The 27,933-nt window shown below is 41.7% G+C and overlaps 5 protein-coding genes across 5 annotated transcripts; 3 read left to right on the top strand and 2 right to left on the bottom strand.

Annotated features, from left to right (window-relative positions):
* Positions 1–621: 621 nt before the first annotated feature.
* Positions 622–4,598, top strand: Ir25a (ionotropic receptor 25a). The gene is made up of 9 exons (XM_017169916.3): positions 622–788; positions 1,309–1,458; positions 1,519–1,794; positions 1,847–2,285; positions 2,378–2,492; positions 2,570–2,815; positions 2,868–3,460; positions 3,519–4,034; positions 4,096–4,598. The coding sequence occupies exons 1-9, from the start codon at positions 674–676 to the stop codon at positions 4,487–4,489; spliced, it is 2,844 nt and encodes a 947-aa protein (XP_017025405.1). The 5' UTR covers positions 622–673; the 3' UTR covers positions 4,490–4,598.
* A 298-nt stretch (positions 4,599–4,896) lies between these two features.
* Positions 4,897–6,251, top strand: Fnta (farnesyl transferase alpha). The gene is made up of 3 exons (XM_017170367.3): positions 4,897–5,152; positions 5,219–5,579; positions 5,641–6,251. Exons 1-3 carry the CDS (start codon positions 5,014–5,016, stop codon positions 6,149–6,151), a joined length of 1,011 nt encoding a protein of 336 aa, XP_017025856.1. The 5' UTR covers positions 4,897–5,013; the 3' UTR covers positions 6,152–6,251.
* Positions 6,252–6,950: 699 nt separating this feature from the next.
* On the bottom strand, positions 6,951–15,024 carry LOC108077145 (uncharacterized). The gene is made up of 5 exons (XM_017170365.3): positions 13,497–15,024; positions 10,379–10,482; positions 9,371–9,487; positions 8,827–9,302; positions 6,951–8,761 (listed from the first exon to the last, which is right to left on the bottom strand). The coding sequence occupies exons 2-5, from the start codon at positions 10,478–10,480 to the stop codon at positions 8,362–8,364; spliced, it is 1,095 nt and encodes a 364-aa protein (XP_017025854.1). The 5' UTR covers positions 10,481–10,482; positions 13,497–15,024; the 3' UTR covers positions 6,951–8,361.
* A 4,484-nt stretch (positions 15,025–19,508) lies between these two features.
* LOC108077222 (probable ATP-dependent RNA helicase DHX35) lies at positions 19,509–22,052 on the top strand. Its single transcript, XM_017170480.2, has 5 exons — positions 19,509–19,675; positions 19,737–19,828; positions 19,894–19,987; positions 20,044–21,795; positions 21,914–22,052. The coding sequence occupies exons 1-4, from the start codon at positions 19,547–19,549 to the stop codon at positions 21,763–21,765; spliced, it is 2,037 nt and encodes a 678-aa protein (XP_017025969.1). The 5' UTR covers positions 19,509–19,546; the 3' UTR covers positions 21,766–21,795; positions 21,914–22,052.
* On the bottom strand, positions 21,859–25,135 carry LOC108077223 (short-chain dehydrogenase/reductase family 16C member 6). Its single transcript, XM_017170481.2, has 4 exons — positions 24,661–25,135; positions 22,837–22,954; positions 22,079–22,679; positions 21,859–22,018 (listed from the first exon to the last, which is right to left on the bottom strand). Exons 1-4 carry the CDS (start codon positions 24,814–24,816, stop codon positions 21,916–21,918), a joined length of 978 nt encoding a protein of 325 aa, XP_017025970.1. The 5' UTR covers positions 24,817–25,135; the 3' UTR covers positions 21,859–21,915.
* Positions 25,136–27,933: the final 2,798 nt, after the last annotated feature.

A 27,933-nucleotide genomic window follows, 5' to 3' on the forward strand; every position in this document is an offset into this window, starting at 1 on the left:
GGGAAGGGCCACTGTAGTTCTAATTATAGTTTTAAGTCTGGAACTGATAATATTTTTATATATTTATTATTATAAATCCCCTTAAAGAGACTTTTTCTGCTTTTAAACATTCACTTATTTCGAGTTGAAGTCTTTTTTTTTAAATAAGAATTGACTTTTAATAATAATTAATAATATCTATTTACAATATTTATATTTATATTAAAACAACCACGTCAGGTATTCCCTGATTTTTCCTAGCTCATTTCCCCTTCTAATAAAAAATTCCCAACTATTATTAAATATTTTGGTGCTTTCCCCTTCAGTGAATCCCTATAATAATCGCTATATGTTTATGTGACAATATAACAAGTTCTTCAATAACTCATAATAGCCCACGCCCTCTGCCCCCCGCCCACAACAAACCCCATCGCCGCCAATTAACGCCAGAGTTCCCGCACGAACCCATCGAACCCAGGATATGTGTGGCGTTGTGTCTGCCCACGAAATTGATTATCACCAAGGATACCCACATGTGTCCACACATTGTCCGTGTTGAAAGTGAAATTGTTCATGGGTATCCTTTTTGAGAACGTAATTTCCTGCTCAGTTGCAATTTATTGCTCGGTCGGTGCGGTCAATTTTGTGAAAAGTCCTCGAGATTAAAAAGATTATAGGAAACTCCTTATGTGAAATGATTTGTGTGAAACCAAAGACTCCTAGGAAGAGGTGGCTCCTGCTACTGTTGTGCCTGTTGAGTGGTTGGAATACGGAGATCGCAGCTCAAACAACACAGAACATTAATGTTTGTAAGTAAAGAAACGATTGATTGTCAGGGGAATATAGGGTAAGGATAGGATTTTTCGGGTTCCTAGCTCTTAGAAAGGGGCTTAAATTTATTAAAACTAAAATTTTCTATTATTGTATTATAATTTATTTAAATGTTAAGGTTTGTATATGATGTATTTATAGATATTTTGTAATTCTCTTTAGGAAATATTTTACCCTACTTATTCTTATTTACATCATTTAAAAAAATCATAGAAAAAACTATACTAATTTCTATAATTTAACCTTTTATTTGTTGTATTAAATAAACCCTTCAAACCCACTTCATATTGCCATTTTCCATTCGCTCAGTGCCTAAGTAAACTAATTATAGAAAAAACTGTATGGATATTGATGATGGTTAGATACCCAAGCTGACTTGGCGTAAGTCATAATGATTAGCTTGGGACAAGGACAAGTAAACAGACTTTGAGCCACGTAATACTTCCGTCCTGTTGGATGCATTTTTACCCTTTCCGTATTACATCCTGTGTTACATAGTGTTCATCAATGAGGTGGACAACGAACCGGCGGCCAAGGCAGTGAATGTGGTGCTCACGTACTTGAAGAAGAACATCCACCTGGGACTCTCTGTGCAACTGGATTCCATTGAGGCAAACAAAACCGATGCTAAGGTGCTCCTAGAAGCAAGTGAGTTCTCTTTGAGATCACCCTGGGACTCCTTTCCTCTAATTTTTTATTTAAACCAAGTTTGCAACAAGTATGCCTCCAGTATTGAGAAGAAACAAACACCACACTTGATCCTGGACACTACAAAATCGGGCGTGGCGTCAGAAACGGTCAAGAGTTTCACCCAGGCATTGGGTTTGCCCACTATTAGTGCCTCTTATGGCCAGGAGGGTGACCTGAGGCAGTGGCGTGATTTGGATGAGGCAAAGCAAAAATATCTGCTACAGGTGATGCCGCCGGCAGACATTATACCCGAGGTTATCCGGAGTATTGTGAGGCGTCTCAATATCACCAATGGTAAGGCTGTGACACTAGTCATCATAAATATTCAATCCTCTTCCCTTGTCAGCTGCCATCTTGTACGACGACACCTTTGTGATGGACCACAAGTACAAGTCCTTGCTGCAGAATATCCAGACACGACATGTCATCACTGCCATTGCCAAGGATGGCAAACGGGAGAGAGAAGAACAGATCGAAAAGCTGCGCAATTTGGACATTAACAACTTTTTTATTCTGGGCAATCTTCAGTCTATAAGCATGGTTTTGGAGTCCGTAAAGGCGGCGTATTTTGAGCGAAACTTTGCCTGGCATGCCATTACGCAGAGTGAGGGCGAGGTGAGCAGTCAGAGGGATAATGCCACCATTATGTTCCTGAAGCCCATGGCGTATACGCAATTTCGAGATCGTTTGGGTCTTCTGCGTACGACTTACAATCTCAACGAGGAACCGCAACTGGCATCGGCCTTCTACTTTGATTTGGCTTTGAGGAGCTTCCTTACCATCAAGTGAGTGATTTTATTTACTTTAAATATATCAAATATAATTTTAAAATGCGTGGGTTATAACATATCTCAAAATTATTCTACATTTTATATAGAGAAATGCTGCAAGCAGGCGCCTGGCCCAAGGACATGGAGTACCTGAACTGTGACGATTTCCAGGGCGGCAATACACCCCAACGCAACCTGGATTTGCGGGAGTACTTTACCAAGGTTTGTGGTTTTCCCCCTTTTCCAGTCAGTTGTCAAATTATGGTTTGATTACTGGACACATCATCTCTCCCTCACAGGTTAGCGAGCCGACATCATATGGAATGTTCGACCTGGTCACGCAACCCAAGCAGCCCTTCAATGGCTACAGCTATATGAAATTTGAAATGGATATAAATGTGCTCCAGATTCGAGGTGGTAGTTCGGTCAACAGCAAATCGATTGGCACCTGGACAGCCGGTCTCGATTCACCCATCGTTGTCAAGGACGAGGGACAGATGAAGAATCTAACCGCTGATACAGTCTATCGTATCTTCACAGTTGTGGTAAGATAACAACTAGTTTTTAAGTATAATATATTTACTATTTACCTTCCAGCAAGCCCCCTTTATCATGCGCGATGAGACGGCGCCAAAGGGTTATAAAGGTTACTGCATAGATCTGATCAATGAGATTGCCGCCATTGTCCATTTCGATTACACCATCCAAGAGGTGGAAGATGGCAAATTTGGCAATATGGACGAGAAGGGTGAATGGAATGGTATTGTCAAGAAGCTGATTGATAAACAAGCGGACATTGGTCTCGGCAGCATGTCCGTGATGGCAGAACGTGAAATTGTCATTGACTTTACGGTGCCCTACTACGATTTGGTGGGTATAACCATCATGATGCAGCGACCCAGCTCGCCCAGTTCGCTGTTCAAGTTCCTCACTGTCCTGGAGACAAATGTGTGGCTGTGCATCCTAGCAGCCTACTTCTTTACCAGCTTTCTGATGTGGGTCTTTGATCGCTGGAGTCCTTATAGTTATCAGAACAACAGGGAAAAGTACAAGGATGATGAGGAGAAGCGGGAGTTCAATCTCAAAGAGTGTCTGTGGTTCTGTATGACTTCATTGACGCCGCAAGGTGGCGGAGAGGCTCCCAAAAATCTTTCAGGACGTCTAGTGGCCGCCACTTGGTGGTTGTTTGGGTGAGTCTACTGATATTTACATAAGCAAAATTGATTAAAAAAATATATTTCCCTTAAGTTTCATCATTATTGCCTCGTACACCGCCAACTTGGCTGCCTTTTTGACCGTCTCCCGTTTGGATACGCCCGTGGAAAGCCTGGATGACCTGGCCAAGCAGTACAAGATCTTATATGCTCCACTTAATGGCTCCTCGGCCATGACTTATTTCGAGCGTATGGCCAATATCGAGCAGATGTTTTATGAGATTTGGAAAGATCTTTCCTTGAATGACTCCCTGACCCCTTTGGAGCGTTCCAAGCTGGCTGTTTGGGATTATCCTGTTAGCGACAAGTACACCAAGATGTGGCAGGCCATGCAGGAGGCAGCTCTGCCAGCAACTCTAGATGAGGCGGTGGCCAGGGTAAGAAATTCGACGGCAGCCACGGGTTTTGCTTTTCTAGGCGATGCCACGGATATCCGGTACCTGCAGTTGACCAACTGCGATCTGCAGGTGGTGGGCGAGGAGTTTTCCCGGAAACCCTACGCCATTGCCGTTCAGCAAGGCTCACATCTCAAGGATCAGTTTAATAATGCGTGAGTTCCACATAGAGCTTGTATTTGAACTTAAATAAAAATATATTCTAATATCTTACAGAATCTTGACGCTGCTTAACAAACGACAACTGGAGAAACTCAAGGAGAAATGGTGGAAGAACGACGAGGCCCAGGCCAAGTGCGAGAAGCCAGAGGATCAATCTGATGGCATCTCCATCCAGAATATCGGCGGCGTCTTTATCGTCATTTTCGTGGGTATTGGCATGGCTTGCATAACCCTGGTGTTTGAGTACTGGTGGTACAGATACCGCAAGAATCCAAGGATCATCGATGTGGCCGAGGTCAACGGCGATCGTTTGAATGTCAAGGATCAGCCGGGCAAGCTAGTCGATGGCGTTATCCTGGGCAACTCGGGCGAGCGCTTTGAGAAATCGAATGCTGCACTGCGTCCGCGCTTTAACCAGTATCCGGCCACCTTTAAGCCGCGTTTTTAGAGGAAAAAGAAGAGCTTTTCTTGAGCTAAAAAATAAATATTATTCTGTAAGTGTAGTGAAACGAGAGCACTGGGATGTCTACGTCTAGAATATAAGAAATTTCGAACACTTTGTGCACTTTTATTCCATTTGAAATAAATGTTTAAAAAATATTTTAGGATTTTTGTATTATTATTATATTATAATTTTAGTCATAAACAGGTAATAATAATTTCCGACCCTATAAACATATATATATTCTTGATCAGCGAATATTTCTAGCCACAAAAAAAAATGTATGTATGTTCCGAATTATTCAAAATTTTTTAAGGTGTATGGGATTATATGGGGATTCCTGAATTACAATGAAGCTTTAGTTAGCTGTAAAAAAGCTAATGTGACAGCACTGCCAAAAAGCTTACTGCTTTGTGCCAGTTGGTCACACTTATTCAGCGGCTGATAAAACATCACGGCAAGCAAAAAGTCAACACTATTCCACTTGTATCCGCGCCCAGCAGCATTTCATTAGATATCCATTAAACAAGATGGGCGACAGCTCGGACGAGGAGTACCTGGGCACGGACTGGCTGCCATACAGCGCGCGCTCCGAGTGGGCGGACGTAGAGCCGCTGGCCCAGGATGACGGTACCAATCCGGTGGTGTCCATTGCCTACAGCCAGATGTGTGAGTAATGCCCAGGGCCGGGTTTTATCTTTTCTATATACTATATACACTCTGTTTTCTTTGCAGTCCGTGAGGTGTTCGACTACATGCGTGCAGTGATTGCGCGTGGCGAGAAGTCTCAGCGCGCTCTGGACCTCACCACGGATGCACTGCGCCTGAACCCGGCCAATTACACGGTGTGGCAGTACAGACGTGACATTCTGCGCGAACTGAAGGCCGATCTGAACGCTGAGCTGGACTATTTGAGCGAGGTAATTGGCCAGAATGCCAAGAACTATCAGGTGTGGCACCACCGGCGCGTCATTGTCGAGATGCTGAATGATCCCAGCAACGAGCTGGAGCTCACGGAGAATGCCCTGGTAAATGATGGCGATGCCAAGAACTACCATGCCTGGCAGCACCGCCAGTGGGCCATACGCACCTTCAAGTGAGTCTAATTATTAACCTCTTTTTTTGTATGTTTTAAATTCAGTCTCTGATCCTTGCAGCCTCTATGATGATGAACTGAACTTTGTGGACCGTTTAATTAGCGAGGACCAACGCAACAATTCAGCCTGGAACCAGCGCTTCTTTGTGATCAAGCATTTTGGTTTCTCGCCGGATCTAATCCAGCGGGAGCTTACCTACACGATGAATAGGATTCGGATTATCAAGAACAACGAGAGTGCCTGGAACTATCTGGTCGGTGTGATGCGACAGGGTGGCAAAGGCCAAGGACTGAGCAGTTACCCAGAGGTGGTGGCCTTCGTGGAGGAGATCTATCAGGCCGGCAACCGGTCTCCGTATTTGTTGGCCTTCCTTGTCGATTTATACCAAGAGCAGGCTTTGAATCAAAAGGTTAGCCAAAGCGATCAGTTGGCCCGCAAGGTCTACGGTCTGTGCGAGGAGCTGTCCACCAAGCACGATGTTATCCGTCGCAAGTACTGGCAGTATGTGGCCACCCATTTAAAGAACCAGCTGAGCAAGGCCGCCGAGCAGCAGCAGGAGCAGCAGCATTAGTAGGTCCCAGTTCCAGCAATTTTTTTGCTTAGTTTTAAGTCCACATACGACGTACTTAGGTCTTCTTTATACATAAATAAAATGTAATTTACCATAAAAACTGAGTTGCAATGGCAGCCTAGACATTGCCACATGACAGGTGGGCGTCGTCAGTAGGTCTTTGTGTTTGCCGCATCTGTCGCTCTTTGTTTATCTAAGTGAGCAGTGTTTGTACACGTAAATTTCATTAACAATCAGCAGATAACTTTAGCGCAGTGTGCGCTCTCCACCAGTGCGCTCTCCACCGAGATCGTAATTTATGGAAATAATTTAATGCTGGGGCTTAGGAAGTGCTTCTTCTGCGTTTTGTGTGCAAATTATTGTGGGAATAAATCGGAAATTGAGGGTGCTATAAGTGCAACGCTTTTAAACTTTTCAAAATATTTAAACTTAAAAGTGCAGAAATTACGGTTTTTCGTACTTGTAACTTCAATGTTTTATAATTTTGTAATCCAAAATAGTAATTTTTACTTACGTAAAGATCGTAAAATGTTTTGAAGTTACGGCGCCGTATTCATAATAATACTAACTGACTTATAGGACGTTTTCTGAGGCCGGATTGAGAAAATAAAAATATAAATAATTTGTAATATATAATTTGTTCAAATATTTTTTACCTCTTCTATATTTTTCTTATTTTCTTCCTAACTATCTCCTTTTGCATTGTTACCTTTACTTGGTGTTATCTTATTCCCTCAGAGATATAGGAAGAACCTTCAGGTTGCTGTCTCAATATTGTTATTTATTTAAACTTGCTTCATTCAGTTTTTTGTGTTTTATTTTTTTTTTTGTTTCTCATTCGTTTTTTTTTTTCTTTTTAGTTTCGAGTACATACAATATAGCAGTTGTAATATATAACTTTTTCATTAAATTTGATTTTCTTTTGCATATACATATTTTGAGATTCGGTTTTTGCATTGTTTTTATAATAGAAAACCTCCACAGAAGACTCAAGAGTCATCATTTATAGGAGAGGGAGAGGGAGAGAGAGTGGGGATTTGGGTTTGGGAAAAGTTGGGGAAGTATGTACTTAAAAATGAAGCAGAAGACATCTTTGGCGTGTTTCATTTTGTTTGTTTTCCTTTTGTTTCAGATCAGCTAAATAGGAGCAAAAATCATTGAGTACTCGTGTTTGCATAGTTTAATAAAATTTCGTAATAATAAAATATATATATATATTTATTTTTTGGATTTTTGTTTTAGTTTTCGCTTCTTTTTGGGTATATGTATATATATAAATTTGAAAAAGCCTATAAATCCAAAAGTAGTTTAAAATCAAAGCACTTTGTTTGGGTCATCGAAAGTATTCCATAATGTTACTTGAAAAATATATATTTGTATTTTATATGTGGTATTCGGAAACGGAGAGGAATATATAGTGTGTGTGTGTCTGTGTGCAAAGCTCTGTTCCATGGCCCAAGCGAGATTGATTCAAAAATTATCTTCCTGTTTAGAGGAGAGCCAGAAGAGAGAAGTAGTTGTGTGTATGTTTTGTTTTTTTTGTTGTTGTTTGTTTAACAATTTGATATATAGAGTTTAATATTTATAATAGTTTTTTAGTTTTTTTTCGTTTTTCTTTAATAAATTGATGCGCTCCTTGGGTCTGCTGTTGGTTTGTGTTTCTTGTTCAGTTTTTTTGTATAAGCATTCTTAGCAAAAAATTAAAATTTCTCTCTGTTTTCGGTTCTCTCTGTATTTGTTCCGGGTTACCATATTTTTCATTTAAAATTTTCGGACTTCAGCGCTTTCATAATCATTCCCCCCTGTTATTGTTTAGTGCTTGACATCGAATCCTACATATATATACATGTATATATATATATAATGAAATACCCATATAAAATAAATCCCTTGATTCCGGCCGAAATTCACGTGTCACGGATCGACGCCATCGCGTTCTGAGTGAGGAAGCTTCATATACCATCTATAAATATACTCGTACAGTTTCTCCTTGGTTTTTTTTGTTGTTTGTTTTCTCGTTAATATAATTTTGTTTAAAAAATCAACGCCACTTGTTGTGTGCCTTGTCCTGCCTTCCATTCTTATTTCCATCCTGTCCTAAAGAGTCCTAAGGGGTGCTTACAGCTTTAAGCATAAGTTTAGCGTAGGCGTAGCGCTCCGATCGATCTCTATCCACCTTCCATCTCCATTTCTATGTGGTGCATCCTGGCCTACTTGTCCTCGCCGATGCCCTCGTCGGTCGTGGTCTTGCGCTCCCTCGCCTCATCGCCGCCGATATCACATTTTTCAGCCAACATATCCTCGATGCCCTCATCCACCGTCTGGCTCTCGCCGGGCACATGCTTTCGCGCCAGCTTGGTCACCACCACGCACTCGCCCTGCGGCAGCGGCGGAAACTTGCCGTAGGATGTGTTCCCAATTGTGCCCACGGTGCTGTCCTCGTAACAGTCCGGCGTCATCCGGACCCGGCAAGTCTCGAAGGCCTTCTCATAGCCCAGCTTGGTGTACAGATTACGGGACGCATCGTTTCCTGGACGTATCACAACGAAGGGCGTGTAGCCGCGCTCGATCACTAGCTGGGTCAGTGACTTGGCCAGCCGGATGCCATAGCTAAGGAGCAATAAAGGATTAGTTTCTCATGTTTTTCTTTTTAACAAAATCATTATTAATATTACCCCATTCGCCTAAAGTCTGGACGTGTTTGCATTGAGAACATGGCGCCATAGTAGGAGTGAACCATCCAGGCGGCTAGCTCTCCAGTGTCCTTGCGAAAAATGCCCAGGCCGGGCAGCTTGCGGACAAGGATGTCAAACAGCTGGACGCACTCGATTTCATTGGCAGGATATAGATCGTGGATGCCATGGACATTGTCCAGTGTCAGCAGTCGCATCTCCGCATCCTCCGGCAGCGGATCCAGCTCCAGATCGGCGTTCAGCTTGTTGCACACGTAGATATCACCACTGAGTCGTTCCATCACACCGAACTTGGAGTAGAAGTCATCCAGGCGATTCATAATGGCGATGTGCGTAAAGTTCAGGTACATAGGCTTCTGCCAATCTATAAGTACATCTTCGGTGCGCAGCATATCGACATGCTCGATGTGTGCGGATGGACAAAATATGCCAAGCGTTTGGTATATATTGTTGTGCGGCTGTAAATTAATTATTAAATATTTATTAATTTGTTGCGGGTGTAAAAATTCGGTTATGAGTGACTCACCGCAAGCGTGCATCCTGGAAAATGGAGAATTATCGGTTTGTCGGGCCAATCTTTAGCAACATAAAACTTGAAATCCCAAATACGATCATTCAGGTACGTTTTTATGGTTTGATGAAACTGCGAAAAGGATATCAGATTTAATATTAATTTTTAAAATATATTTAGATATTTTCCTGACCTTAAAATGTGAACTTTATGGAAAATTAAATAACAATAAAGTTAAAAATAAATACTTCTCTTTTTTTGTTTAAGTGCAAATTCTAATTCTTTATTCTTAATGATATAACATGTTTCAAAAAGATCGAAACCCTTTCAAAAGATTTTATAAATGTATTTTAAGCTAAGACTTCTCTCTTTTTTAAAGTGTAAACTCTAATTCTTAATTATATATGGCCTTTAAACTTGATTTATTTTATCGTGCTTGATACTAATTATTAAAAACATACAAGATTAATTTAAAGGTCCACCCTATACTTATACTTTTGAGCACTTTCCATATTTAACAATTACTAAACGCTTGCAAAAGCTTTGACTTCGCATTCTCCGAGCTGTTGGCAAACGCCCCAAAAAGGAAAAACTTTTCTTGCTAAAAATCGAAACTTTTGGCCAACTCCAATGGTGGCCAAATCCTTGAGGCCGGTGCCAAGCCGAAACTCCACCCTGCTTTCCCCCAACGAGAAAAGCAGAAAAAGCACGTGATGTGCAGGGCGGAGGGAACAAGGGGATTGGCATTAAAAATTGAACAAAAATACAAGTGTAAATAGCGAAAACAGGTCAACAGAAAAATGCGAGCCCGGCCTGGCAGAGGGTTTGAGATTGCATGACTTGTGGTCTCGGCAACGCCTTCTGAATGCCAAGCTCGATGGGGGAAAATGCAGGTAATTGTTGGTAAATTATCTGAGAACTGGGCGTGGTCTTGGTGTCTCAGTCTGGGTTTAATTTTCCCCAAAAGTTAAAAAAAAATATGTAACAGAAAACATAAAATGAGCGAACGGAATTAATACGCACCTTTAATGATTCCGGCAAATAGCGTTCTAAAGTTACCAAAATTTCTGGAAGCTCTGATTCATGCACCAAACGAAAGTGTTTACCTTCAGGAATGATTTCCATTTCTGTAACGAGAAATAAATGCAGGTTAAAGTTTAGCCTGGCCTTCTTCTTATTTTAGAATTTTTTGTTTATTGCTAGTCCCTTTATGACCATTTTTGGCCTCTTTCAAGGCCGTCGTACAAGGTGAATGAAAAGTCGGAAAAGTGAAACAGTGAAAGGGAAACCGGGGTGCACACACGTCCGGATGTTGAGGATGATCTGCCGCAAATGGCTCGAAAGGAATATGCGAATCGGGATTTCCCGCAACCAAACATCGACAGTTATGGCCCCAAGCTGCTTAGCCATGCAAATTGCTTGTGCATCGGAAGGACATCGGCAATTGAGCCAAATTAGCAGGAGAGTGCAATGCCAAAACAGGTAATCACCATCAAAATTTCCCCAATAATCAATTTAATGCGATTAACTAAAATTTAGCTCAATTACTGTCGATATTTGATGACAAGATTGGTTTAAACTTAATTGCTATTGGTGATTTTGGAGATAATTATACGTTTATTTCAATATATTTATAGAGAAATGCGACCTTCTCTGCAAATTAGTCATCAAACCAAAAAACTTTTAATCGGAACTAAAAGTTTAAGTGCTCTTTGTTTTTTATCTTTATTCCGTAATATTTTCCCACTTAATTTGCGTTTTTCCGTTCGTTCTTGTTTTTGCACTGCTTTTTGATTGATGGCCATTGTGATTGATTGACGATTGCGCCAAATATCATTATCCTTCACTCGTCCGTGGCATGTGCCATTCCATTCCTCTCCGTGCCCCGCCGCCAGGGGTTACTATGACTATTTATTGCAGTTATTTGTGCGCTATGCCGCCCAAAGCGAACGTAATAATGGCGCACATGCTGGTTGGAATTAGTATTAGTCATGTTGTACATAACCCAAGGTGGGATGGGGCAGGACTTGAGCATGGAGGAGGAGAGGCCGGAGGACTAGACTACTGGCCAAGATATGCCACGTATCCGTATCACGTCTGCTCCGGCTCAGACGGTGCTATGTAACACACTTAAATGTCTTTTGGGAAAACAAAATCAATATCAGACATGAGTATTTGCTATTCCTGTTAACAAGAGGGCATTATTCATTGTGCACAGGGGAAAATAATAATTAAGATAAATTAATTAGATTAAAGTTTCGATTTTTGATATTAGATCTTGTTTTACGATTTCTGAAAGTATGAAATAATTTGAAATATTAATTACTTAATCTGAGCATTTTAAATTATTTAATATATTTCAGCGAGTGTTCGAAGTGTTTTAGACTTACAATTTCCTATCTAAAAGCACCAAAAACTATGCTATGATTTTAAGAATAAATGTAAATGTTTATAGCATTCCTTTTAAAGCCTTAACTGGTGATTAGAAACTACTACATGAGTAAAATTAATGGTTTAATGCTTTGAGATTGATTATAATTACCTAATTTGACTATTTGTAAATATTATAAGGGCTTTAAGGGCTTTGCCAAGGCGTTTTAACTCTTATACATATATGTGGCAAGAGGTATAAATCGAAAAGTAAAATGTTGTTTCATACACCCCAGTGATTAAGGACTCCCCCCTGATACCTTGTTTTTGTTACCAATTTTCTTTTCGTGCAAGTGTATAAGTAGTGAGTTTCACTGTGACAAGAAATAGTGAAGGTGGGCGCGCTCTAGAGGAGTGCTGCTCTGATATGACAGCTCTGTTTATTTTATGGATAAAAATACCGTTGACATTTCACAGCGACACCCCCTAAGGGTTGAAAAGTAGACGAGCAGACACCGCAGGTGCCGCACGTTGCCCAAAGAATGTCCCAGTCGGAATTGTCGTATTCACAGCAGTCCCATTCCCGAACCGAAGCCCTATTCGGCGCCCAGTTTCGCCCACTCCGAGTCCCTTTCCGCCCTCTCTACCTGTGGCATGCTATCGCACTTGCCAGCCAATTTATTTCGGTTACGTTTGTCTTTTTTTTCGGCCTAATTATTGAGTTGCCATATGGCTGTGATGCGTTAAATTTTAATACCCTTGGCCGGAAGGGCATCATGAATTGGTCATGAGTTGGCATCCCTTGAATGCGATATACAAAACGGAATCGCGGTAATACGTGCAGAATGCCAAGGGAGGCGGGGTTGAAGGGCAGGCTCAGTTTTGCGGAATTCCAGGAACAAGGAATTTGCAAACAAAGGAGGATACGAAAATAATGCACGCAAAGAACTTGAATGAATGAGGGCAGGAGTTTCAGGTAGCTTGTAGACGTTATAAAAGGAATATAAGGAAAGAAGAACATTTAAAATGAGTAGATAATACAGGGATCCGAAGGGATCAGCTAAGGAATTCCTGTTAAGGATCAATGACATTTAAAAAGAAAGAATTCTGGCTAAAAAATACATTGCAAGGATCAATGGAAGGCAGAAGGTAAAGACAGGCGGCCACAAACTCGTTAAGGGATAAGAGATTAATAAATAAGATGGCAAGGGGAAGTACACATAATGTTTAATGGCAATATAAGAAGAATTATGAGAAATGTGAATTTAATTAACATAGTGGGGGTGTGGTATTGAGGACAAATAGGTTAATGAAAGTTCTTTGGAAATTGATTTTAAAATAACACTTTTAATATTGTCATTTAAATATAGAAATGAAGTACAAACTGTACAAGAGCAAAGTCAAAGTAGTTAAACAATTTATTGAAGCTTCCTTAAAGTCTGCTTGATTTTAATAAATTTAGCCATTTAAAAGAGACATCTTATTGACTTAATCTTTTTTCCCTTAATTTCGAAAGAATTAATCTAGTAACTTTAAAGGTAGAAAATGAATCAAAAGGGAAAGTACCATTAAATTTATGAATTTAAAGGGTACACCACAATCGAAGAGCAAATTTTTAAGTTATCTGTCCGCTGATTGCAGACGCGGATTTTTGGGGCGAATCCACGCTAATTGACATGCACATGTGCATTTTCGGGAATGGCGCGCAGAAAAGTTAGCGACATCTTCTCAATTAAATCGAAAAATCAGATTCTGCAACACAACCACTTACAAAAAATATTAATTCCGTTGACCTTGTGTGAATTTGTGGCTGCCTCCGCTGCGGTTTCTGCTTTTGGTGTGGTGCGGCTTCGTCTTAGTTTGCGGTTTTTTTTTTTCGTCTTTATCCTCGAGGCGTGTCAGCGTTGCGTGCGCGATATATTTATTTATTTTCTATTTTATACTCTCACCGAATTATTCGTTATCTATGCTTTGAAATTTATTAAATAAATTGTTTTCGGTTTTGTTTTTAGTTATGTTTTGTTTTTGGTTTTTTGAAAAAGTGCAGTATGAAAATAATTGTTTGGTTTTTATAAATTTATGTTTTTTTATAGGCAAATCACAGATGTCTTCATTAGAAAATTTAGTTATATTATTAAAATTTTTTTGTTGATAGTTTTTCCTATTTATTTCGTTTTTCTTGGATTTTCTTTTCTGGAATTGGCTTGTGGTGCTTATGTTCTTTCCTTGATTTACTTCGCTGCTTTGGTTAGGCCTTTTTTGAATGGAGATGTCGGCAGGCTTGAGAGCGATTGATTATTCCTCGGCTGCGATTGATTATTGGGGTGAGCCTAACTTGATGGACGCTACTGTTGTGGCAGCAGCCTCTTCCTGAATACAGTTAGCTCTGCTGGGCTGCCGCTGCTGCTGCTCTCTGCGTCGCTTCTTCCCTGTCTCTCCTGTTCGTCCGCTTGCCCCCGTTGCACCTCCACACTGATGGCCTAACCAGGCGGCGTCTCTTTGCTTTTTACAGTTAGCTCAGCTTGGCTGCTGCTGCTGTCCAGGCGATTTTACTGCGTGCGTTTTGCTATGTGTGTGTGTGTGTGTGCTAGCCCAACAACATGGCGACCGGAGGGGGGCGAAGTGGAGTGGGGCTGGAGGGGGTGTTCGGAGTTTTGCAGTCGATTATTATTCTCGCTGGTTCTTTATCGTTTTTGATTCGCGGCGCGCGTCTATCTGTGCAATTTGTGGCTTTAACCGAGCATTGATTTTCCTGCTGCGGCCTGGCCTGATTTGCTGCAGTGCATATGTATGGTCTATGCCTGTGCCGGAGTTCTGGCGGCGGCGCCTGTTCCGAATTTCGCACTAGCTTTTATTTTTTTTGACGGTTACTCCTACGTTTTCAGCTTTCTGTGTTCTCTGTTTTCTCTGCTTTCTTGTTTTTGTTTTTGGCCAGCCAGCCAAGGACACTCACGCACACAAACACACACGCACCGACAGAACACGCACACCCACGGGGACAGTTCACGCACCGTGGAATTGAGTTTCCTCTCGAGTTCGACTAATTCGATTTTGGCTGCTTTAGTTGGGGAACTTTCTGCATCCACTGAGTCCGGATTTGTTTGTGGCTGCTATTGCTACTAATGCTGCTGGCAATGCTGCTACTTTTTCCTGCTGCTCAAGCCGCTGCTGCTGCTACTGCTGATGTTGTTGTTCCTGCTCCAATTCGCTGCCTTGGATGGTTTTTCTCGGACTGTGGTGCTGCTGCTGCGGCTGACTGGGAAACCGAACTGAACTGACTGACTGACGACAACGAACTGATTTCGCGGCCCAAGGAGCCGCAGCAATGAAGGCAGCAGCAGCAGCAGATGTTGCTGTTTTTCACAGCAGCCTGTTGTTGTTGCTGACGCTGTTGCACAGTGGCATAACTCCAAGACTTTTGCTGCAAAACAAAAGGTTCGAGTTTGTTCAAGAAAGTCTGAAAGGGTCAACATTTTTACGAACTAAAGATAGTTTTAAATTTAATTTAGTTATAGTTATGCTAGTTATAGTTATGTTAGTTATATTACATTCAACCGGAAGACAATCCAATAAACTAAAGGGTTTGTTTTTTATTTGTCCCTTGCAAGGACCTTGTTATCATGAGATTTCAGAAAAACAATTAAAATATTTCTTAATGTCTAAACCTGTTTTTTTCAGTACCTAAAATAGGGAATGCAGTTAAACACCATTTTCAAGATTAGTAATTCGTCCTACTATGTATGAAATAGAACACTATTCTCGAAAATACCAGTGTTTCAAAAACCCATTTAGTCTTCGACCCACTGTGCAACGCTTGCAAATTCGAGAACGAAGGCAACTGCAACGTGGCAGTTTTCGCCTTCGTGATTCGTTTCGCTCTCTCATGCTCTCAGGCTCCATTTCCATCCCTCAGCTACATTCTACTTAGCTGCTCATTCTCTTTTAGGTGCACTTGCAAAAATAATTGCAATTGAGGAAAAACAGCTGGTCATTATTCGGCATGCTAATGAGTAATTGTTTAATTTTTTAATTGGAAATTTAGACTTCCTCAGAAACACGTTTTAAAGGTATGTAGTTCATTACACCATATTGACTCATAAATGTAGTCTGCTAAATGAAAAAATTAAATAAATAAAGAAAGGAAGTTATAACTTTGGCTCCTCAAAGTTTGGATTTCCTTGCAGGTTGCTATTGAATGAATATGAATGGATTTTGATCAAATAAATAGAAAAACTGAGAAGCGGACACGATGATGCTGATCAGGAATATATAGACTTTATATGTAGGTTCGGAAACGACTACTTTATTACTTTGTAAACTTCTGAACAAACTTATTACACCCTCCAAGCAATACAATGTCGTGGTCCCTTGAAGTATGCAATACTTTTTGGTTGCTTATATAATCCTTTTTATTTTAAGCTTGTTTTACCAGAAACATCTGGCTTGTACCTTCCTTTAGCTTACTCCTGTTTTATCCTTGCGATTTCTCGCTGTGTACGCGCTCTTTGTTTTCGCTCGTCCTCTTTCTGTTTACCTCCCACTGACGCCTTGCAATTGTATTTGTACTTACTCACATGTTGCCACATCCCCATCGGACGGGCTCTCTTTCTTTGGGAGAAATGCGAGAGCGAGCGAGAGCACGCGAGTGGCAGGCGAAATGCCGACCGTTTGACTCACTCCAACTCCTTGCTGGATCAGGAGTTGAGTTTGGTTCTAGCTTTGGCTTTTGTTTTGCACGTTGCCCAGCGTAACGTAACTGTACACCGGAGCAGCGTGGATATTCGTGCTGGATTGGGATGCGTTTTCAAAACACATTAGGCCAACGAAACCGCACACCAAAGCACCCAAGCAGCACAGCGGCGAAAAAGCAAACAAATGGGAAAATGGCCACGGCGTCAGCGCAATACGTATACGCCACGTAGTACCGACACTTTCGGAGCACGTGTCACCAAAGCCGGCTCTCTCCCGCTCTCCGTTCGCCATACTCCCCATCCTTTTTTTCGCTCTCTCTCTCTCTCCCTCTCTCTCTTCGAGCGGCCTGTTGTTCTTGCTTTGTTTACGCCGCTCAGCTGTGAGGACGAAAAGCTGTTGGTGCCGCAAAAAATCCATTTTAATCGGCATAATTTGGACTGATATGTGTTTGGTGCTCCCCAAACCCATCCAATCCGAATCCGACGGACGCGGACTTGACCGGAAAACGTTCCGCCGGCCCAAGGTCACCACCACCCAACGTGAGTGAGTGTGCAATTGACATTTTTATTGGCATTAAGTGGTGCAGGGACAAGTTTCGGTTTCAGTTGTACTAGTACTACTTCCAGTTCCAGTAATTAAAGCAGACATGAAGACGCGCAAAAAAAAAATTTCACAAACTTAGTACAACATTTACAAAAGAGCACAACGACCATAAATTACCCTTTGCTTGCAAAAAATCCTAGCATACTTTTTGGTGGTGGGATAAGGGAATATTACGTTATACGAAGATAAAGCATTTTTTCATATAACTAATAGTAGGATTGATCTCATTTTTGGTATGTGGATAGAAAATGAAAAGTTAAAAGTTTTTTTTGTAATTAAAAGAACTATTGTTGCATAATTGAAGGTAAACATTTTTAATTAACATGATCGTATAAAGAATCTAAATATGTCCTTCGCACACACCTCAACGAATACAAGATACCCTTCTCTATATCCTACAAATTCCAGATATAAAAACACGCCCTCAGTGTTTGGGGTGTTGGGATTGTTCGGAGGTCCTTAGTTTGTGTCTGTGTGCTGCATTCGAGTTGCGACTTTTCCGCCTCGACATGCATCATGAATCACGCAAATTCCGAGCACGCAAAGACAATGACGCCAGCCCCTTTCGTCCCCTTTTCGCACCACTTGCTGGGTGTCGAGGACGCATAACTCCGGGGTTTGTAATCCATAGTCGTCATCGCCAAACTATAGTTATAATAGATACAGCAGTTACAATAGCTAGTTACCACCCCGAGCTCCAATTCCTTGGCATTTCCAAGGAAACTTTGCTCGTAAAAGTGAGAATAACTGTTAGCTTTCATGCCGTCTAACGGGGTCTATGGCATTTAGTCAGGTGCCCTGATGGATCCGTCGTTCGGGAGTCCGGATATCCAGAAGTGAATTGAGGAGGTGCCGACAGCCATTTGACAGTAGTAAAACTCTGTCCTTGGGGGCATTTATTAAAATTTATATGCAACCGAAACTGAGAGCTGTGGAACTGGACGACAGCAGACAGATAAGCACTGCACGGAAATGGGGGATAACAATAACCATTCGATGTAAACAATGGCTATCAATGTGGGATTTTATTGCCTAAATGAGTTAAGCGTGGAATAGAAAATAATCCGCAGCAATTCGTCATTTGTATGCGCACACAAAGAAGAGATCATGTATACTTTTATAAATCATTAAAATACATAAATTTAAATGGTTTAATACAATTTAAAAAATATTAAAGATACATTTTTAGTTTACATTTTGTTCAAAAATATTATGTATGCATACTTTTAATAATCAAAGTTTAGAAACGTTTTCCTAAAGACAGTATTTTTATGTTGAAACCTTGAAAAACCTTTTAAGAAATGTAGCAAATTTAGAAATAAATTAAATTGGGTCCTAGTTTCTCGCAGTGCCCTACAGTTTGGGGGCTTTCCTCGAATTGCGGTGTTGACAAACTGCTCGAAGAGTTTTTGGCTTCGGCGGCTTTTTGCCTTCACTTTGGCGACTCGGCGACTCGTCCTTGGCATGAAGTTCGCTGCTGCTGGCCTTTAATTAGCTTTTCTGGGGATTACTCATACGACCCGGGGTCTGGGGGGGACGGAGGATAAAGTGGAGCCATTGTTTCAGCGCTCGCATGCGGATGTGGTCTGGGTGGCTGGTCAAACGTGCATGTCTGGCACGTGTTCGGGGCTCGGCGGGTTAAAGTTAAGGCGAGCGAGTGAGCGAGCGGTCTTAATGTCAGGGTCAATGCAGGGGGCCCTTTGCATGTGTGCTATGGCCAATTCGTCGGATTGGCCCTCATATTTGGGGTATATACGTATAATGCATGCGGACACGTTGCATAAATCAAAATAATACGAAAAATAGGGGAGAGACAATGGTTCGGTTTACAATGTAATGTTTTTTGTTGCCCAACCGAGATAGGATATACAATATTTATTCAAAAGCAATTGGCCGGGCGCTTCTGTCGTCGACAGCTGCACGCTGGGGACACTTTTGACGCACACACGTGGCCACCACAACACTCACATAATGGATGACATACATATGTACATGTACGTATGTATATATAAATATATGCATAGAATAACAGTGGCCTTGCCCCTGGCAATTAGAGTTATTTTCATTTATATTTCAGGGGACATGTTAGGGCCACTGCAGTTTACAGTTACAAAATGGCCCAAAACCAGGTATATAAATAATACAGGTGCATCGTTGAAAATTACTAGGCAAGATCATTTTTTTTATACCTTCCGCAGCCCTAAACTTACTAAGTATTCGATTTCTATTACCATATTTATTTGTTAAATTCAGCTTTTTAAAACTGTAAATAATCGGTTTCTTAAATAAATGGTAGTTCTTTATTAGAATTAAATATCTAACAATGGAATATATAAGAATATATAATATATAATAAAAGTAACGTATTTTTTTGAGTCTCATAGCAGCCAGCTTGCACTAAACGTCCCTTTTCCGGGTGTTATAAGTGACCAGCTGCCGTGTAGGCGGAAATCCGGTTTGAAAATAAATATGACAAGGTCACACTGCTTGATAACAACAATTAAAAATTTGGTGAAATAATAGGAAATGTCTACTTTTAAGCCGAAATTTCTAAAACCAGACACAGACGATGCCATATCGGACAACGTGGGCGGCGAGCAGCAGTCCTCGGCCTTCGTTTTCAATGCCCATCACAACCTGGGCTTGGGGGAACAGGTAAACAATGGCAATAAAACATTTTTAATATAATAAATAAAAACTAAACATTTAATTTTAGCGGGAGCGCCTGCCCATACGACAGTACCGGGATCAGATTTTGTACTGCCTAGAGAAGCACCAGGTGGTGATCCTAGTGGGCGAGACGGGCAGGTGAGAGAGATGTTAATGCAAGTCAAGGAATTACTTTAACTTGTTGGTTTTTTGTATGTTTTCAGTGGCAAGAGCACACAGGTACCCCAGTATTTGTACGAATGGGGCTGGCACTCCAAGGCCCTGATTGGCATCACCGAACCCCGGCGGGTGTCCACAGTAAGCATCTCTTTTTGTTTTAAAAATTTCCAAAACTAAATTCCAATCCTCCCCAGGTTACTCTGGCAAATCGCGTGGCCCAGGAACGAGGCGAACTCGTGGGCGACACTGTGGGCTATGTGGTGCGTTTTCTAGAACGGATTACCTCAGAGACCAAGATCAAGTTCATGACCGAGGGCATCCTGCTGCGAGAACTACTCGCCGATCCCCTGCTCACCCAGTACGGAGTCATCATTGTGGACGAGGCCCACGAGCGCAATATGCTCACCGACATGGTCTTGGGACTGCTCAAGAAGATCCTGCGCAAACGTAGCAGCCTCAAGCTCATCATCTCTTCGGCCACTATTGACGCGGGCTTCTTCAGCGAGTTCTTCAGCTGGCCAGGATCAGGAGAGGTAAGCGTCAAGCTCAGCATCGAAGGACGTATGCATGCTGTAAGCAATTTCTACTTGAACGAACCCTGCGCCGACTACGTCAAGGAAACCGTGGAAACGGTGTGGAAGCTGCACCAAAAGGAGCCACCCGGCGACATCTTGGCCTTTCTCACTGGCCAGGAGGAGGTTCTAGAGGCCCTGGATCTCCTGCGCGAGTATATAGCCAGTTCGGAGCAACAGAACCTCAAAGTGCTACCCATGTATGGCAGCATGTCAAGCACGGATCAGTTGGCAGTGTTTTTCACACCACCCAAAGGAGTGCGGAAGGTGGTGCTGGCCACAAACATAGCGGAGACCTCCATTACCATTCCAGGTATCGTCTATGTCATCGACTGTGGCTACGTCAAGGTGAAGTGGTACAATCCCAAGACCTGCAGCGACAGCCTTGTGGTGGTGCCGGTGAGCAAGGCTTCGGCGGTGCAGAGAGCAGGTAGAGCGGGTAGAATGCGTCCCGGAAAGGTATATCGGCTATACACCAAGGCAGACTATGAAGCGTTGGCTCCGCGACAACCGCCAGAGATGCGACGGAGCGAGATGAGCGGAGCTGTTCTCCAGTTAAAGGCTCTGGGAATTGCCAATATACTGCGCTTTGATTTTCCATCCCCGCCGCCAGCACAGAATCTGCTCTCTGCTCTGGAAACCCTCTTCGCCTTGGACGCCATCAACGAGCAGGGGAATCTCACCAAACCCGTGGGTTATCTTCTCGCCGAGCTGCCCTTCAGCGCGATGCTTTCAAAGATGCTCTTCGTATCCGGTCAGATGGGCTGCTCTGAGGAGATCATCACCATCATTGCCATGCTCCAAGTGCAGTCTGTCTTCTCGCGTCCCGTTTCGGCCGTGGCCCAGCAAAGTGGAAGGATTGCCCATCGACATTTCGAAGTGGCGGAGGGAGACTTCATCACACTCCTGAACGTCTTTACGGGATTTGTAGAGGAGGGCATGACCAAGGAGTTCTGCGGCCAATATTATCTCATCTATAGGAACATGAAGCGGGCGTATGAGCTGAGGGAGCAGTTGGTAACCTTGGCGCGGAAGAAGTATGGCATTCCCATCTTCTCGTGCAAGGGCGATGTGGAAACACTGTGCAAGTGCATCACCGCGGGCTTCTTTACCCAGGTGGCCTATCTGCATCACTCGGGGGTTTACAGGCAGATTAGTAGCGGAACTGAGCTAGCCATTCATCCCAACTCCACGTTGTACACGCTACCCCAGGCCCAGTATGTGGTCTATGGGGAGTTGCTCCAGACAACGAAGCTGTTTATGAATCATGTGACGGTGATCAAAAGGGAGTGGCTCACAGAACTGGCTCCGCATTACTACCAGCAGACTACGGTGAGGGATTAGCAGGAAAAGAAAGGATATGCTACAAAAGAGGTGAGTTTGAGAAGACTTTTCTTATTCCTTTAAATTGATTATAACTTTATATATAAACGCCTCTTGAAAACAACTTATTAACTATAAATAATGTCAAATGTTTTTACTACTTTTGCAGATCTAACCAGCAGCAACGCGACCACGTCCCTGGAACAACATCATGGACTCAGGACCTCGGATAACCCGCGACATTAGTTCCCAGCACATTTTGGCGGGCAAAAGACTGAAACAAAAAGGAAAACCATAGTCACAATAAGCATACCAAATAAGAAGGATTACTTACCATTTGAGAGGCGTCAGCAGGCGTATGGAGTTGGGCAGAACGCACCACACCTCATTGCAGCGGACAGCATTCTCAATACGATCCGCCACATACTGAGGCTCCAGCATGGGCATCATGCGCGGACGAACCCCTGAAAACATGCCCGTGTTGATGTAATACGGACAGATCAGACTCATCTGGATTTGATCATAGCCATGAGCCTTCAAATCCGTTAAAAGGCTTTCATGAAAACCAATGCAAGCATATTTGGTGGCTGCATAATCGCTGCAACCATAAGTGCCCAGCATTCCCGTGACCGAGCCCACGGTGACTATGTGACCGCGATTATTCCGCATCATGTGGGGCAGGAAGGCCTTCACCGTCCAGTAATGCGAGATGATGTTGATGTTGTATGTATTCTGGATCACACGATCGTGCAGTTCCCAGAAGGGTTTACAGCAAACGATGCCTGCATTGTTGATCAATATGTCCACGGGGCCCACATCCGCTGTCACCTGGCTGGCTCGCTGGTAGACCTGCTCCCGATCTGAGATGTCCACCACATAGCCCTTGCAGTTGTCATAACCATGCTTGGCTAACAAATCCACGGTTGTCTTGATGGCTGCACGGAAAATTATTGTCAAATAGAGCTAATCAAAATTGTAAATGTAACAGCTTTCACTCGCCGCCCGACTGGGGTTTCTTGACCCGCTGTGCAGAAGCTGTGACCAAGCACTTAGCATGCTGGTGCGAAGTGGAAGTCGAAGACGGAGCCTTACCTTCTTGATTGATATCCCAGATGACAATGCGGGCTTGTAGGCGTGCAAAGTTTAGGGCTATCAAGCGACCAACGCCACCTCCGCCGCCTGTGATGAGCACTACCTGACCGGAGATGTTCTGTGGACAATTGAAAGTGAAATGGGGTTTAGTTTGGGGTTTATTTTGAGTATTTTGTAAAGAGAAAACATTAACTATTGTGATAAGTTTCTAAGCCTACACAAAGAAGTGAACTGGAGAATGTATAAATAAGTTATAATTTAATAATAATATAATAAAAACAATAATAAACTAAAATTTTTAAATAAAAATCATGTAATTTTGTAAATAATAAAAAAACTTCCTATATCTATTTTGATATTTACAAATACATCATATCGCAATAATGAATCTTATTTATTCCTAAATTTCTATCTTTCCATTTAATTTTTAATTTAAAAAAGTAATTTCCCTACAAACCACCTTGCCTCCATTTAGGTGTTGAAGTCGGAAATCATATAAGCAAACCTATTTAGCATACGAAAAAGGTGCGACTGCGCCATGATGTTGCATTTTATGACGCTCAACATTTTGCATAAATATTTCTTTTATTTTATTTTGGCATAAAACTGTCTTGCCACATCAGTTCGAACCATAATAAAAGAAGTGTGTGTTGCAAGTATTGCTATTGGAGCTGTGACCAAGTTCACTCAAGCCGAACATGGTTCAATACCCTTCATCTAAGGGAAGGAGGAGCTAAAGAGCTCTCCCTGCTAGACAAGTCATAACTTTTCCTTTTTGCAATAATGTATACAAGTATATTCCTAGGAAATTTCCACATTAAGTGTACGTGAAGCGTGGAGCTCACTAACTAACTCCATAGTAATAAAGCCCAAGGAAAAGGCATTGCACACACAGATGGTTGATAGATGCGGAAAAACTCGTTGTCATACTAAGGTGGTTTTCTACTTTAGAGTTTCCAGTCACGAATATATATTTTCGGTCTGAAGATGCATTTAACCAAGAAAAATGTTTGTTCCCAAAAAACAGTAAATAGCTTAAGTTCAATGTCATCCTAAGGCCTGGTTAATTGAAAATCAAGCAGCCTAAAGTCCACCATAACACAGCAAATATTTAAACAAATTTTTTAAGTGCTCGCTTAGGTAGCTAAGATGCCAAAAATATGGTAAATAGAGAAGAGTTTTTATTCATTCATGAATAAGCCAGCAAAGCGTGTGAACAAAATTGCTTAGCCATCGAAGCAAATCAAAACAAAGCCAGAGATTTGTTTAAACGTTTTTTCAACGAATACTTTAAAGCGCTGGATAATTATTGTTATGCTAAAATGTAACACATAAATTAGAGGGTATATGGTCAACTAAGTAATATAATAGTAAAAAAGTTTCTCATAAATTTGTAAAAATAAACAACTTAGCTGGACAACTAAATTAAATTAAATAAAATATTGATTTTGCAAAGAGCATTAACAATTCGAATGGCTTGATTCAATCGAAGCTCGAACATTTTTTGTTTTTATTACCACAAAAAAATTGCGCGTGGCTCATTAGGGTTTGTGAAACTGCCAAAAAATTGAAGTTTGGCTAAAGAAAAACAAGAGAAATGGCTTTGAGGTAGCTCTATGCAGCCATTGATTGATCTCAAGGGGCTACCTGGAAGCTGATTAAAAAAAAAAAAAAATACAAATTTTTGTGGGTGTCTTGCGGGATTTTTTCGTTGTGTAATCCACACTCAGCCAGGGTCAACCGAGTCGAGAAAGAAAGTCTATCAAAATGCTATTTAAATTATGCACATGCGACATTTGGTTTGACTTTTGACGATCAGATTACCTTTAACTTTCTAAAACGTTGCGGCAACAGGGTATAGTAGACCGATTCCATTATGTAAAATATAGATTTAATGCCAAACACTATCAGGTCGAGGAAGAACTGAAGGAAGGCTGTCAGAGGATTATCCATGTGGAGAAGTCCCGGTGGGGCAGTCATGATGATGGATCTGTCGCCCTTGGCAATTAAACGCGTGCGAGGAAGTTTGCGATTTGGGTTTGGATTACGGGTATTATGGATTCTCTGCGCATGCGCGGCTGGATTATGCCTGATTAGGGCTGTGGCACACCACGTAAATGCACGTTTTGATCACTTTTATAGCTGGAGCTCAGTTATACATGTTAATGATGGAAATGCAAATGAAATTCGCTTGAATTTCTCTCTCTCGATCTTCCGCCGTCTCGGATTTCGATTCGCAAGGCGCCTATTATCTGAACTTTATGCTGGCCAGAGCCTCTACACTCACGATCACGTCCCACGTCCGCCTTGGCTGGAGTCACAAATTCGACTGAACGGCGATGCAAAAAAAGCATAGAGCCTCGACTCGGCTCAGACCGTCGCTGTTTCTATTTTTGTTGCCTTTTTCCATTATTCCACCGAGATTCACAATGGTCGAAATGGCTGCGCGATAGAAGAAATGGAAAACATTTTGAGCACTTTCTTAACTTGGCTTTTGGCTCTTGGCTCTTGGCTCTTTCGGGCCTAAACAGCCAGGCCAGGCCAGCTGTTGGTGGGCCCACTCGACCTGTTTCTTGTCTCATTTTATTGTCTTAGTTGGTTCCGCTGAGTATTTGATTATGTTTTGATGTCGAGACTCGCCGCTTCTATTCGCATGCTCTATTGGGAGCTCGAAACTTTTTTTTTTTGTATTTTTAATTAACTTTAAATTTTTAAATTTAATTGAATATTTTCAAAACTTTAAAATAGAAAAAAAAAGCTTTGACTATATATTTAGTATTCAAAATTGAAAAATTAATACATAAAATATTATTGTTCACATTACCCATATACTTTGTTCTTAAGCTTCCATGAAAATAAATTATATTTATTGATATTTACCTATAAATATACAGTCTACATGCAATTTCTATGTGTTTTTCTGTACTATCCCAAAAATATACAAAACAACTTTAAAAACACCTTAAGATATGCAATGCATTCCAGTTTTTTATATAAAATTATTCAAGTTCAGAATAACATTTAATTTAAATAGTTTTTCTTAAGTGTAAAATTATTATTACATATTTATTTTCAACAGGTTATCTACAGAAACAAAATACAAAAATAATATTTTCTCTCTCTCTATAAATATAGTTAGTTTTTCGCAACTCCCAAGACCTTAACCAGACTTATCGATACCAATGCTAATCTATAAATTAAATGATAATTAAAAACCAAAAAGTATCTCAAACCTGGCCTTGTTCTTCGTTCAAAATTAGTAATGAAAACCCTTCCGGATTCAACTAGAATAAGAATTTCGTTACTCGCTCAAATAATGACTAAGTACTAAGTAAGTTTCTAGGACCACCGTTTAATACGGATAAAATATATGTATGTATATATGTCTCTTTTGATTTAATGTTATTGATAGCAATAATTGTTATATATTATATTTATATTTATGAGATTTACAGCACAAACTACTTTAAAGTGTTCAGGATTTTTTTTAAATTTTATTTGATTTACATATTTTATATTTATGTTTAATTTATTCTGTATTTCTTAAATTTTACAATGTATTGCCTTATATAAAGTCTGTCGGAATTTATATTTAAAATAATTTCTCAGATCTTTTAATAATACGGATAAAATATATGTATATCCATATTTAAAAGGCGATCTTTATATATGTCTAATTTACATTTTTAAATAATTTATAACATATACAAGCTAATTCTCTCTATAAGGCTACCTTGCCGCTTTAACAAGACTGCTACTTTTGATTTATTTATTACCAAACTTGAATGTAATAAATTCTGATTTAAGATCGCAGACCTACATCACCTTTTGGGCCGTATCGATAGCGATTTCAATCAATGGCGGCGATTTCTGTCACGCGGCAATCGTCACGCGGCCAACAAAACTACCGATATTTTGGCCAGGGAATCATAAATGCGCAGAACAGCGAGCGCCGCTCTATCGATACGGGCACAATCCGACGGATACACACCGAGGCAGGGCGGCAGGCACAGATACACCAACACAGCTACGTGTAGCGCACAGATACACAGCTAACGCAGCTACGTAGCGCACAGATACAGATACAGCCGCTGGTCGTATTCGCTTCGGTTTGTGCTTGTTTTATTCGTCGCCGCTCTTTGGCTGGCGTGGTTGGTTTTCCGACGCTGACGCGGCAGGGGCGGCAAGGAGCCCGGGTGATGTGGGAGCGCTGTACCGCTGGCCCGCCATCCGCTGCTACAGTTTATTGGTCGAGGAGCGTTCGCCCGTGTTCCAACTGGAACGTTGAAAATTTGTGTTGGTCGAATGACACAAACCGCTCAGCAGGCGCACAGCATGGTCCAGATGGTGGTTGCCCTCACATAGTTGGATGGCGGCTCTTATTGGCTGCCGACGCAGCTGCTCATGGACTCCCTGTGTGTGCTGTTTGTCGAGTGATAGCGGTCCGGACGCCGTCAGCTGATTACTGTGACTGGTGCGCCAGTCGCAGACCAACCAGAGCGGCTTTAAAGCGGGCATATAATAACCATTACTGGCTAAAGGTGCCCAAAAAGAATAAAATACAAAAAAGAACACAACCGAACAGAACAACAGAAGAGTCGATTAAGAAGCCCTTTAGCGAAGACTCTCTGTGGCGTTCTTCGGCAGAAGAACTGGTTATATCCTGGCCAACAATTATGTGGGTGGAGTTCGTCGGGCCTTCATGCCGCATTGGCCATTGTTTGGCCATTGCATTCGATGATAGGTCCCGGGCCTATTGGCAATCACAATTGTAATTGGCCTCTTGTCCAATTGTCTCACCCCCCCATGCACCCTTAGCCCTCCTGGTCCCTTAACCCCTCTACAAGTTGCTGCATTTTAAAGGGCGCCAGCAACAGGTGACTCGGGTGACTTCCGGTGACTTTGGCGGGGCCCTGTGTCTGTGTCTCTCGCTGGGTGTTAGAAAAATGAGGCCAGCAGCAAAGACATCGCCCGTTGGCTGAGTTGCCGCCGCCGCCGCCTTTTTCGGAATCACACTTTGTGTAGTGCGATTTGTTGTATCGCGCGTCATTTAACAGGCGCCCAGCGGAAATAGCCAGCGGATTTTAGACATTTTTG

The sequence above is a fragment of the Drosophila kikkawai genome, chromosome 2L (genome assembly GCF_030179895.1).
Source record: "Drosophila kikkawai strain 14028-0561.14 chromosome 2L, DkikHiC1v2, whole genome shotgun sequence".
Taxonomy (NCBI): Eukaryota; Metazoa; Arthropoda; class Insecta; order Diptera; family Drosophilidae; genus Drosophila; species Drosophila kikkawai.